Genomic DNA, 12587 nt, shown 5'->3' with positions numbered 1-12587 from the left:
ATGTGGTGGCCATTGCCGGCATGGATTCTTACCCAGCAGTAGGGACAGCTGTTACATGTGCTTAATGACCCCAGCTGCAAACAGATGTGGAGCAGCTTGGCAAGTGTAGGTAGTAGAACTATGGGGCAGGTGCTGTGTGACCTCTAGCAGGTTACTTTATCTCTCTGATCCTTAAGTTTTCCCATCTGTAACATGGGATACTTAAGCTCATAAATTAATCAAATCTGCCAGGCACACTGTATAGCTGTTAGTTCTTTACCCTCCTGACTTGATCTCAACTTTAAGAACACTTGGGGGCCTCCCTGGTGGCGCAAGTGGTTGAGAGTCCGCCTGCCGATGCAGGGGATACGGGTTCGTGCCCCGGTCTGGGAGGATCCCATATGCCGCGGAGCGGCTTGGCCCGTGAGCCATGGCCGCTGAGCCTGCGCGTCCGGAGCCTGCGCGTCCGGAGCCTGTGCTCCGCAACGGGGGAGGCCACAACAGTGAGAGGCCCGCATACCGAAAAAAAAAAAAAAAAAAAAAAAAAGAACACTTGGAAATTTTTGGCTGTTGCTTTTTAGTGTATTTTATCTGTATATGTGTTGTATTCCCCCATGTTATTCTGGTGGGAGGGACACCTCTTAGCTCCTCTGACTTGGTGTCCCTCAGAGGACCTGGCCTGGTGCTTCCTAGGCAGGAGGTGTTGGGTGAATAATGTACGGATGATGCCATGAAAGCTTAGGGACATTATTGTTAGTGATGTACTTAGCCTTATGTGATTGATTAATCAACAGTGTAATGATGTACATTGTAGAAAATGTTGAAGGGGCAGACGGATCTGAAAAGCTTGCCCCGCCATCCAGGGCAGTGACTGTGAGGATCCTGGTATATTTCCCTCTAGCCTGTTTCTTAACATAGCTGATGTCCTTACTGGACTTTGAGCTTGGCATCCCATGGCTTAGATAAGGCAGCGTTTGAGCTGTTGGCAGTTTGCCTGCCCCCTAACCAAATCAGACGATGCTCAAGATACTTGGTGGTTCTTCCCCCGAGGGGGCAGTGGAGGGGTGTCAGAATCACCTGTGAACGGCCGTGCTATGGGGGGCAACGTGGCTGTGTGTGGGAAGGAGACAGTTCGCTACATTTCGACCCAGGAGGATATGCATGAACTAGAAAAGATTAAACGTATGTGTCTCTGTACAAATAAGTGTTTATACACGGCATACCAAAGAGAGGAAAGTTAGCAGAATATACACCTACCAGGAGAGTGGGAGACATTTTAATGTTCCATATTTCTATATTTAAAACTTTTTGCACTAAGCAGATACATACGTACACATTCGCAGACACATACACACACCTGTATGTTCACGCACACCTTTAATTGAGAACAGTAATCAGGCTCCCAGTAGAATCCTCTTCATTTTCCAATTTATCCTGTTTTCTTTGCAACCTGCATTCTGTTAAGTGTTTTTTTGATTATGTCTCCTTACCTCTTTCTGAAATGGGCTAAGACTGTTCATTTCTCCTAGTAATTTTCCTTATCACATGGAGAAATTTAAAAATATCCTTATTTTCTGGTCTTCTGGGTTTTTTCCTTTCCCCAGAGAACTATACATAATAGTATTTATTTCGTTTAGGGAGCAACTAAAAACAGTTTAGTACTTTTCTTGGGTAATTTTTGACTGAAGTTGAATATACACAGAAGTGCACAAATCATTAATGCACAGCCTGATGAATTTTCGCAGGGAATTCCCAAGTGTGACCAACATTCAGATCAAGAAATGAATGTTCTGGCCTCTTCTTGAGCCTCTTCCCATCACTACGTCTCCCCCGCCAGAGATAACCAACCAGTATCCTGACTTCTAATAGTAGAGATTAGTTTTGTCTGTTTTAGAGTTTTGTATAAACTAAAGCATATGGTTTGTACTTTTTTGTGTCAGTCTTTTTTATTCAGCTTGTCATCTTTTTTTTTTTTTAAATACAGCAGTGCCCCATCCCACCAATTTCATTAAAGAGTTCATGAAATGTTAAGATATATATATATATGTAATATGTATGTATATATATATATTAATAGCTTTACTGAATATAATTCACTTAGCACACCATTCCCCCGTTTAAAGTGTACAATTCAGTGCTTATTAGTACGGTAGTCCCCTTTTCTGCAGTTTTGTTTTCTGCAGTCTTAGTTTCCCATAGTCCACCGCAGTCTGAAAATATTAAATGGAAAATTCCAGAATATTTTAGGTTTAAGCAATTTGTAAGTTTTAAGTTGTGTGCCTTTCTGCATAGTGTGATGAAACTTCGTGCCATCCTGCTCCGTCCTGCCCAGACGTGAATCATCCCTCTGTCCAAGCGTAGCCGCCTGTTAGTCACTTAGTAGTCAGCTCGGTTATCCCATCAACTGTCATGGTATTGCAGTACTCATGTTAAGTCACCCTTATTTTACTTAATTATGCCGCCAAAGCACAAGTGATGCTGGCAAATCGGACATGCCGAAGAGAAGCTGTCAAGTGCTTCCTTTAAGTGAAAAGGTGAAAATTCTTGACTTAATAAGGAAGGGGAAAAAAATGTATGCTGAGTTGCTAAGATCTATGGTAAAACCAAGTCTTCTATCCGTGAAATTGTGAAGGAGGAAAAAAGACATGCGTGCTAGTTTTGCTGTCACACCCTAAGTTGCAAACATTATGGCCACAGTGAGTGATAAGTGCCTAGTTAAGACGGAAAAGGCATTAAATTTGTAAAGGAAAATATCTTGAGAGCCCACATTCACATAACTTTTATTACAGTATATGGCTATAATTGTTCTATTTTGTTATAATTATTGTTAATCTCTTACTGTGCCTAATCTATAAATTAAACTTTATCGTAAGTATGTATATATAGGAAAAAACATAGTATGTATAGGGTTTGGTCCTATCCGTGGTTCCAGGCATCCACTGGGGATTTTGGAACGTATCACTCATGGATAAGGAGGGACTACTATGTATTCATAGAGTTGTGTAGCCATCGTTACGATCATTTTGTTTTAGAACATTTTCACCACTCCCACCAAAATACCCATTAGCAGTCACCCCATTTTCCCTCAACCCAAAACCCTTTCCCCTGCCCAAGGCAACCAGTAATCTACTTTCTGTCTCTATGGATTGGCCTATTCTGGGTATTTCCTATAAACAGGATAAATGGAATTTCATACACTATGAGGTCTTTGGGGACTGGCCTCTTTCACTTGGCATGCTTTCAAGGTTGATCCGGGTGGTAACATATATCATTGCTTTTTGTGGCCAAGTGTGATCCCACTGTGTTTTTGGTTTTTAATGCAGAAAAACATCCTTGTGGAGTATGGACTCCGAAGAATTACATTCCTGATTGCCCAAGAGGTCAGTCCGATTCTCAACACATCTTGAGTTTTTCGCATTCTTCAAGGCTTGGTGCCGTTTATTTGATGTTTACTCTGTAGATTGGGGTGGAAAAAATCAGTCCCTAGAGAAGAGATGGCTTTCCAAATGATTCATTCTAGAAGTGGACTGGGTTAGGGTTAAAAATCACAAAACAGGTCTATAAATATTTAAATGAGTCTTGCTTGATTTGTCTTTCATATGGATTTCTTTTTGCAGAAAGAATTTCCCAAGTTTTTCACATTCAGAGCAAGAGATGAGGTATGGTGAAGAGCAATGCACTGGTTCTTGCTTCCCTGGGATATTTGCCATATGTATACATATATCCCCACATCCCCTCCCTCTTGCGTCTCCCTCCCACCATCCCTATCCCACCGCTCTAGGTAGTCACAAAGCACCGAGTTGATCTCCCTGTGCTATGCAGCAGCTTCCCACTAGCTATCTGTTTTACATTTGGTAGTGTATATATGTCCATGCCACTCTCTCACTTCGTCCCAGCTTACCCTTCCCCCTCCCCATGTCCTCAAGTCCATTCTCTACGTCTGCGTCTTTATTCCTGCCCTGCCACTATGTTCATCAGTACTGTTTTTTTTAGATTCCATATATATGCGTTAGCATATGGTATTTGTTTTTCTCTTTCTGACTTACTTCACTCTGTATGACAGACTCTAGGTCCATCCACCTCACTATAGATAACTCCATTTCGTTCCTTTTTATGGCTGAGTAATATTCCATTGTATATATGCACCACACCTTCTTTATCCATTCATCTGTCAATGGACATTTGGCCAACCTCTTTTTCTTATGTTCTTCCAGAACAGTGGTTGGCAAACTATGGCTTGCAGGCCAGCCCCCTGTTTTTATAACCAAAGTTTGATTGGAACAGAGGCCACACCCATTAATCACTTACTGTCTCCTGTGGCTTTCTCACTCCAGCAGCTGAATCGAGTACAGTTGGCCCTCCGTGTTCACGGATTCCACATTCGTGGATTCACCCAACCATGGATGGAATCTCCGCAGTTGGTTGTGTCCGCGGATGCAGAACCCGCGGATCCGGAAGGTGGACTGTGGTTGTGACTGACCGTACACTCCATCAGTCCTCTGGCCTTTTAAGAAAAAGTTTGCTCATCCTTATTCTAGAACAGGTGGGCTTGTTCCCAGCACAAATCCAGTCTCCACTAAAGAGTATTTTAATTCATCCAAAGCCTTACTTTCCTAGTGAAGACGCATCCTTTCTTTAGCTTCTTCATTTCCTCTTCAGTCTCCAGCACTGTCAGTTGCCTCCTTCTGGGGCCCAGTTTCCACAAGGAAACTAGGGCTTAGTGACTTCTTGAGAAATACTCTGTGTGGTGGCAGATAGAGAACAGCCTGGTGGTGCCAGCAGGTGCTGGGGACTAGTTAGGCTCCCCTGGGGCCAAGAGGCTTATGCCAGCACAAGATTCCATGCTCGTGGCTCTCCTCTGGACCATCGCAAAATCCCAAATCTCTTGAGCTCCCAATTAGAGGACATCATGAATGCTTCATTCCTGAGTTCTAAACCTGCAAACACCAGGGATCTGCAGGACAGGGCGTGGATCAAGCAGGCACGTAGCCCCAGTGTCCAACTCCACCTGTGTCTGTGTGTCCATCTGTTTTCTCTCTGGTCGGCCCACAGTTTGCAGAAGATCGCATATACCGTCACTTGGAGCCGGCCCTGGCCTTCCAGCTGGAGCTCAGCCGGTTGCGTAACTTTGACATAACTGCCATGCCCTGCGCCAACCACAAGATGCATTTGTACCTGGGCGCTGCCAAAGTGAAAGAGGGCACAGAGGTCACGGACCACAGGTTCTTCATCCGTGTCATCATCAGGCATTCGGACCTGATCACCAAGGTAGGATGTCACGGGGTGTTTCTTTCTCCCCCTGAACTTGTCACTCACGTGCTGGCCTTGCCTTCATTGAGTTCCTGCTCTGGGTCAGGCCCTGGGCTGCACTCTGGGGATCTCAGGGTGCACAGGGCACACACAGCCCTGCCCTTGTGACGGACACTGCAGTCTGGGGATGGAGTGGGAGGTGGAAAACGAAGTGGTCTGTTTTCATGGGGCAGCATGTGGATACTTCCTTCTGTCACGGAGATCTCTCTGCATGAGGAGAGAATTGGGAGGATAGAAAAGAAATATCCTGATTTGTTAAGGGGATTTTTTTATACTTGCTCATTGCATGAGTGATCATGTCCCATTGTTTCTTGCATTTAGAAAAGTGATTCATGATTATATTGTGAAGATTGCAAAAAATACTGAAAATATTTTTAAAAATTAAGGAAAAGGACCAGAATCCTGCCACTTAGGGGTCAGCCCTGTTGGTGACCCTTTCTAGGCCTAATTCCATATATGTATTGGGATTGGGTTGTAGGTGTAATGTTACAGATAGGAGCTCAGGCTGGACAAATCATTTAAAGACTTTTTTTTTTTTTTTTTTTTTTTTTTTTTACTGTAGACCTCTTTCCATGTTAATGAAGATGATTTCCTTCATGCAATTCCCTTGCATGGATGTATATCTTGTGTGTGTAATGTTTTTTAACAAATCCCCTAGTGATGGATGTTAAGCTAATCAGTATTTTGCTGCCTCTGTCACCTAGATATTTTAATAGCTTTTATGATTATCCAGGTACGGTAAGGCCAACAGATCAGGAGACAGTTGTGATTGAAAAGATGGTTTATTTGATATCACAGATTCCAAGAGGAGGGGGCATGCTGAGCCATGGGGGCCACATGGGGAAGCACCAGGGCTGCTCAGGAGGCAGAGGGAGGGGGGATACATGGACAGGAGCCTTTATTGTGGATTCTGCAGGAAGGAATGGGTGAAGCAGGGTGAACAGGCTTGGGACTGGCTGGCTTGAGTAATTTCAGCAGGCTGTGAGCATAGGGACTGTCTCTAGTTGTCTGATACCTGGCCCTGGGGTGATTAGGGCCAGTGGATAGTGGCCTGGAGGGTGAGAGCCTGACAAAGAGGTAGTTGGGGTGTGGGGTCTGGATTGTTTGGTTTGCCTGAAACGCATGCTCATGGGTGTGTTGTTTACAAACTCCAGGAATTGGCTAACTCTGGGAGGGGCAGTCCCTCCAGGGTCAGCAAGGCCCAGCTGTCAAAGCCTCAGAATACAGAAAATAAAAGAGGCGCTGGGGCTTCCCTGGTGGCGCAGTGGTTGGGAGTCCGCCTGCCGATGCAGGGGACACGGGTTCGTGCCCCGATCCCGGAGGATCCCACATGCCGCGGAGCGGCTGGGCCCGCGAGCCATGGCCGCGGAGGCTGTGTGTCCGGAGCCTGTGCTCCGCAACGGGAGAGGCCACAGCAGTGAGAGGCCCGCGTACAGCAAAAAAAAAAAAAAAAAGAGGCGCTGAATACACGAGACAGCCTTGGACATCCCTTTACCTCTGGAGGCAGGGCTCTGCCGTCTGACCTGGCACGCCTTTTGGAGGAGGGGGATGTTCTCCTTTCCCTTTGACTCTCTGGGCCCTGCGCCCCTGGCCTAGCGGCTGCCCCTCTCCCCCCTTGACAGGAAGCCTCCTTCGAGTACCTGAAGAACGAAGGCGAGCGGCTGCTTCTGGAGGCCATGGACGAGCTGGAGGTGGCGTTCAACAACACCAGCGTGCGCACCGACTGCAACCACATCTTCCTCAACTTCGTGCCCACCGTCATCATGGACCCCTCTAAGGTCTCATCTCTGGGGGTGGGGCTCTCACCAGCCTCTAGGTTCACCTTCACTGGGACCTTCCTGCTTCAGGGTATCGTCTCGTGGTGCTCGAGACCTGAGCTCCAGGATGCATATGTGCATGTCTGAGCCTCACTTGCTGCAGGTGGAGAACAAACCTTCCATCGATTAATTCTAGAGCCGTTTCTCAGCCACCACCCTTAGGACTGTCCCTAAGGATGTTCCCCCTCTGTGGGCACGCTTCACGTTTCAGAAGACACAGATGCCCAAAATGTCCTTTGCAAACCAAAAGTTTGTCCTCTCCCTAGTTCCAGGCTCTGTTGGGGGCTGCATGTGGGTGGGGGAAGGGGGGTGAGAACCTGAGGTCTGTGGCTCAGCCATTCTCCATTGGCTGGTTCTTCACGAGCAGGCAGAGTTTGTGGTGGTGATTCTGGATGAAAGAAGTTCTAGTCCATCAGTTTGGCATGTGTGGGGTGCAGAGGCCCATGCTGATTCCCCAGCTCCACCAGTTCACATAGTTCCTTGAAGAGAAAATGCATAGGCTTGGGATGCATGATGGAGAGAAAGACAGAGTAACATAGGGGCACTAGCTCTTACCAGCCTCAGTTTCCACATCTGTCAGTGGGGGACAAAAATACCAGCCTCTCTGAGTAATTATGGAGACGGAGTGAGATAATGAGCTTAAATGCTTAGCATGATACCTTTGATTATTATCAGCTTATAGTTAATGGATACATGCTACGTATTGCTCTGCTATATACACGCAGTGCCTTTTGCATTCAGTATATCTCATCTTCCTGTTATAATCAGAGCTAGAACTGTTACTAGTGTGTGCGGAATGGGTCCTGAAATTGAATTGCTGTGGTTTGTGGTAGATTGAGGAGTCCGTGCGGTCCATGGTGATGCGCTACGGCGGCCGGTTGTGGAAACTCCGCGTGCTCCAGGCTGAGGTCAAGATCAACATCCGCCAGACCACTACCGACCGCGCCGTTCCCATCCGCCTGTTCATCACCAACGAGTCAGGCTACTATCTGGACATCAGCCTCTACAAAGAAGTGACCGACCCCAGATCTGGAAACGTAAGGCCGGGCTGGCTGACAGAAGTCAAGTCAAAGTGGAGGCAGGCTGCCCGGAGAGCAAGATGCAGAGTAAAACGGCACTTGGAAGCTTTGCTGTGTCAGATTGGGACTGCTCCTCTGAGTTTTATGATAAACGTGTTAGCTTCTGAATCCCAGTTGTTCATTCCTCTGGGAAGGAGAGTGAATCCAAAGTTTAATCCAGTCTAGAACCAGGTTTGGGATAAGATGTGGAGTATTACGGCTGCTTATAATACAGTTCCCAAGTTAGTTCAGTTAGGGAAATGGTATTTTCCCCAACCGTGTTTTGGAGTAGACTTTTGTAAAATGAATCAAATTTCCTATTGACTACTATATATACATGTAGTAGATTACATGTATATATATAATAACTTTATTTTGAAACACTTAAAGACTCTCAAAAAGTTGCAAAAATAGCACAGAGAAGAAAATTTAGGACAGAGGATACTCATGTACCCTTCACCCAGCTTTCCCCAATGATAGCATCTTTTTTAACCAGAGACATTGTCAAGACAGGAAGTTGACACTGGTCCACTTCCTGTCTTGACAAGTCTATTAACTCAAATGCAGACCTTATTTGGGTTTCACCAATTTTTACATGCACTCTGGTTTGTTTGGGGAGTGTGTGTGTGTGTGTGTGTGTTAGTAGTATGATAATTACAGTTTTGGAGCTGTGTCTCCACATCTGTTTCCCACAGTGGCAGAGAAGAGATTACTTTCCCGGGCACTCACTTTGTTATGTGATACATGCTATGCTTCCCCTCATTGAATTTTTTATTGAAATATAGTTGATTTACAATGTTGTATTATATATACAGCAGAGTGATTCAGTTATACATATATATATACACATTATTTTTTTAATATTCTATTTCATTATGGTTTATCACAGAATACTGAATATAGTTCCCTGTGCTGTACACTAGGACCTTGTTGTTTATCCATTCTATATATAATAGCTTGCACCTACTAACCCCAAACTCCCAGTCCGTCCCTCTCCCACACACCCTCCCCCTTCACAACCACCAGTCTATTCTCTATGTCTGTGGGTCTGTTTCTGTTTCATAAAAGTTCCTTTGTGTCATATGTTAGATTCCACATATAAGTGATATCATATGGTATTCGCCTTTCTGTTTCTGACTTTCTTTGCTTAGCATGATAATCTCTAGGTCCATCCATGTTGCTGCAATGGCATTGTTTCATTCTTTGTTCTGGCTGAGTAGTATTCCCTCATTGCATTTTCACTGAGGACTGGGAAGAACTAAATTGGGCAGGAGTGTGGTTCTCTGAGACTTGCCCTCCTCACTCTCTGTTTTTCTTTCTTTCTGGTCCAGATCATGTTTCACTCCTTCGGCGACAAACAAGGGCCCCAGCACGGGATGCTGATCAATACTCCCTACGTCACCAAGGATCTGCTCCAGGCTAAGCGATTCCAGGCCCAGTCCCTGGGTACCACCTATGTGTATGACTTCCCAGAAATGTTCAGGCAGGCAAGTCCTGAGGCTGAGACTCAGCACTGCCCAGGGTCCCCTTAGAGACTCCACTGGCATCCACACCCCCCATCCTTAGTTACTCTTTTTTTTTTTTTTTTTTGGCCACACCATGCGGCTTGGGGGATCTTAGTTCCCTGACCAGGGGTTGAACCTGGGCCCACGGCAGTGAAAGCACCAAGTCTCAACCGCTGGACCGCCAGGGAATTCCCCTTAGTTGCTCTTCTGAAGACCCCACTCTAAAGAATACAGTATTCATGAAGGAAAAGAAACTAATATTGAGAATGACGTCATAGTATATTTTTCTAAAACAAACCTAATTTCATCCCAGTGATAAAAAAGAATATAATATAGAAACTTTGGAAGGTAAAGGAGAGTGAAAAGAAGGAAAAAGTGACTCCTTGTCCCACATACTAGAGACACATTGCTCACCACTTCCTTCTGGTCTTTTTTTTTTTTTTTTTTTTTTTGCAGTACGCGGGCCTCTCACTGTTGTGGCCTCTCCCGTTGCGGAGCACAGGCTCCGGATGCACAGGCTCAGTGGACATGGCTCATGGGCCCAGCCGCTCCACGGCATGTGGGATCTTCCCGGACCGGGGCACAAACCCGTGTCCCCTGCATCGGCAGGCGGACTCTTAGCCACTGTGCCACCAGGGAAGCCCCCTTCTGGTCTTTTTAATGCTTATATTAAGTGCTGGCTACATGCCAGGAACCATTCTAAGGGTAGATAGACCATGAGGAAGAGGATGGGGTCACTGCCTTTGAGGACTTTTTGGTCTACTTAAAAAAATAATGTTTTATGTTTTTATGATTATTAAATATACACTGGATACAGAAAAATAGGAATAAGCAAATAAAATTTCACTCCTAGGTAATCACTTGTCTACCATTGAGGACTGCAGTAACATTTTAGTGTATTTCCTTCAAGTATGCTTTCTATGCCTTTATTTTTCTTACGTAGAAGGGCCTTTCAAGGAGACTGAGCACACTGGCATTGGTGATATGGGGTGCCTGTGTACATCTTCTCCATTGCCTTGTGAATGACGTTCATGAAACTGAGGTCGTGGACTTCTACTGTCCGCAGGAAAGCATCAGTGTACTTTAGGCATAGGAGATGCAGGATAGTAGGTAAAGCTGCCGTTTAGGGTCAGTAAGGCCTGGGCCTGAGTTCCAAATTTGTCCTTTACTTCCTGTGTGTCCCTGGGCAAGTTCCTTCACCTCTCTGGGCCTCACTTTCCTCCTCTGTAAAATGAGGCTAATAATATTACCTACTTCCCCAGATTGTGGTAAGAAGTATATATAAAGTATTCAGTAGATGCTTAATAAATGGAAACTCTTATAATTGAGAATGTCATTGTCTGTATCCTTTTGCCTCAGAAGTCACAGGCCGTAAGAATAAGAAACAGACAAGTCAGGAATAAATCCATCCACTTTCTTTTAGATAAAGAAACAGAGTAAGGTGGACAACCCATAAATTTGAAAACAGATGAAAATTTCTGAGAAAAATATATCTTATCAAAACTGACTCAAGAAGAAGTAGAAAATGTAAATAGATTATACATTGAAATTGAATTAATAGTTCAAAAACATCCATCCACTAAAATTGGGCCCAGACAGGGACTTCCCTGGTGGCACAGTGGTTAAGAATCCGCCTGCCAATGCAGGGGACACGGGTTCGAGTCCTGGTCCGGGAAGATCGCACATGCTGCGGAGCAACTAAGCCCGTACGCCACAACTACTGAGCCTGTGCTCTAGAGCCCTCAAGCCACACCTACTGAAGCCCGCGTGCCTAGCGCCTGTCCTCCGCAACGAGAGAAGCCACAGCAATGAGAAGCCCATGCACAGCAACAAAGAGTAGCCCCCACCCGCAACTAGAGAAAGGCCACGTGCAACGAAGACCCAAAGCAGCCATAAATAAATAAATTTGAAAAAAAGCATTAATGAAATTGAATTCGTAGGTCAGAAACACCCATCTACTAAAATTGGTCCTAGACAGTTTTACAACAATTGTTGTCAAACCTTCAAGGGACAGATAATTCCCTTTGTATACAAACTGTTTAGAGAATAGAAAAAACAAAGGGAATGCTTCTTAACTCATTTTATCAGGTTATTATTACTTTATTATTAATCCAAGGTAAGAACATTAGGAGAAAGGAAATTTAGTATCTCATTTATGAACACAGACACGAATCATAATTAAAATATTAGCAAATGAAAACCAGTAATGATTTTTTTTTTAAATTTAGACTAAGTAGTATTTATCTTGTGATAGCTTGTATGGTATTAGGAAGTCTATAGTTTACCATGTTAATAGATTAAGAAAGAGCTTAAATTTCTCAATAGGTGCCAAAAATGTATTTGAAAAGATAGTATCCATTTTTAATAAACTAAGACTAGAAGGGTTTTTTTTTAAATTTATTTCTGGCTGCATCAGGTCTTCGTTGCTGCATGCGGGCTTTCTCTAGTTGTGGCAAGCAGGGACTACTCTTCGTTGTGGTGCGCAGTCTTCTTGCGGTGGCTCCTCTTGTTGCGGAGCATGGGCTGTAGGCACACGGGCTTCAGTAGTTGTGGCACGCGGGCTCAGTAGTTGTGGCTCGTGGGCTCTAGAGCACACCCTGAGTAGTTATGATGCACAGGCTTAGTTGCTCCATGGCATGTGGGATCTTCCCGGACCAGGGCTTGAACCTGTGTCCCCTGCATTGGCAGGCGGATTCCCAACCACTGCGCCACCAGGGAAGCCCAATGCTGTGTTTTAAATGTCTGCACATATGATGAAATAAAAATGTAAAAGCATACAGAGGACTGATGGACAGTAATTCAGGATAATAGTTACCTGAGGGGAGCAGGCGGGAGGAGGGATGGGAATGGGATGGGGAGGGGTACACCAGGGACTTCAACTGCATTTTTCTTATTTCTCTAAAAAAATCTTAAGCTAC

General features: G+C 44.9%; 1 protein-coding gene across 1 annotated transcript in view; it reads left to right on the top strand.

Annotated features, from left to right (window-relative positions):
• ACACB (acetyl-CoA carboxylase beta) overlaps positions 1-12587 on the top strand; it is a 106654-nt gene that overhangs the window by 74973 nt on the left and 19094 nt on the right. The window contains exons 32-37 of the mRNA XM_060119398.1: positions 3303-3359; positions 3597-3638; positions 5032-5247; positions 6912-7067; positions 7940-8143; positions 9496-9651. Of these exons, the coding sequence (XP_059975381.1) occupies positions 3303-3359; positions 3597-3638; positions 5032-5247; positions 6912-7067; positions 7940-8143; positions 9496-9651 (831 nt within the window). The remainder of the gene's footprint in view (positions 1-3302; positions 3360-3596; positions 3639-5031; positions 5248-6911; positions 7068-7939; positions 8144-9495; positions 9652-12587) is intronic.

Source organism: Mesoplodon densirostris, chromosome 15 (assembly GCF_025265405.1).
Source record: "Mesoplodon densirostris isolate mMesDen1 chromosome 15, mMesDen1 primary haplotype, whole genome shotgun sequence".
Lineage (NCBI taxonomy): Eukaryota > Metazoa > Chordata > Mammalia > Artiodactyla > Ziphiidae > Mesoplodon > Mesoplodon densirostris.
This window is presented reverse-complemented; position numbering and strand designations above follow the sequence as displayed.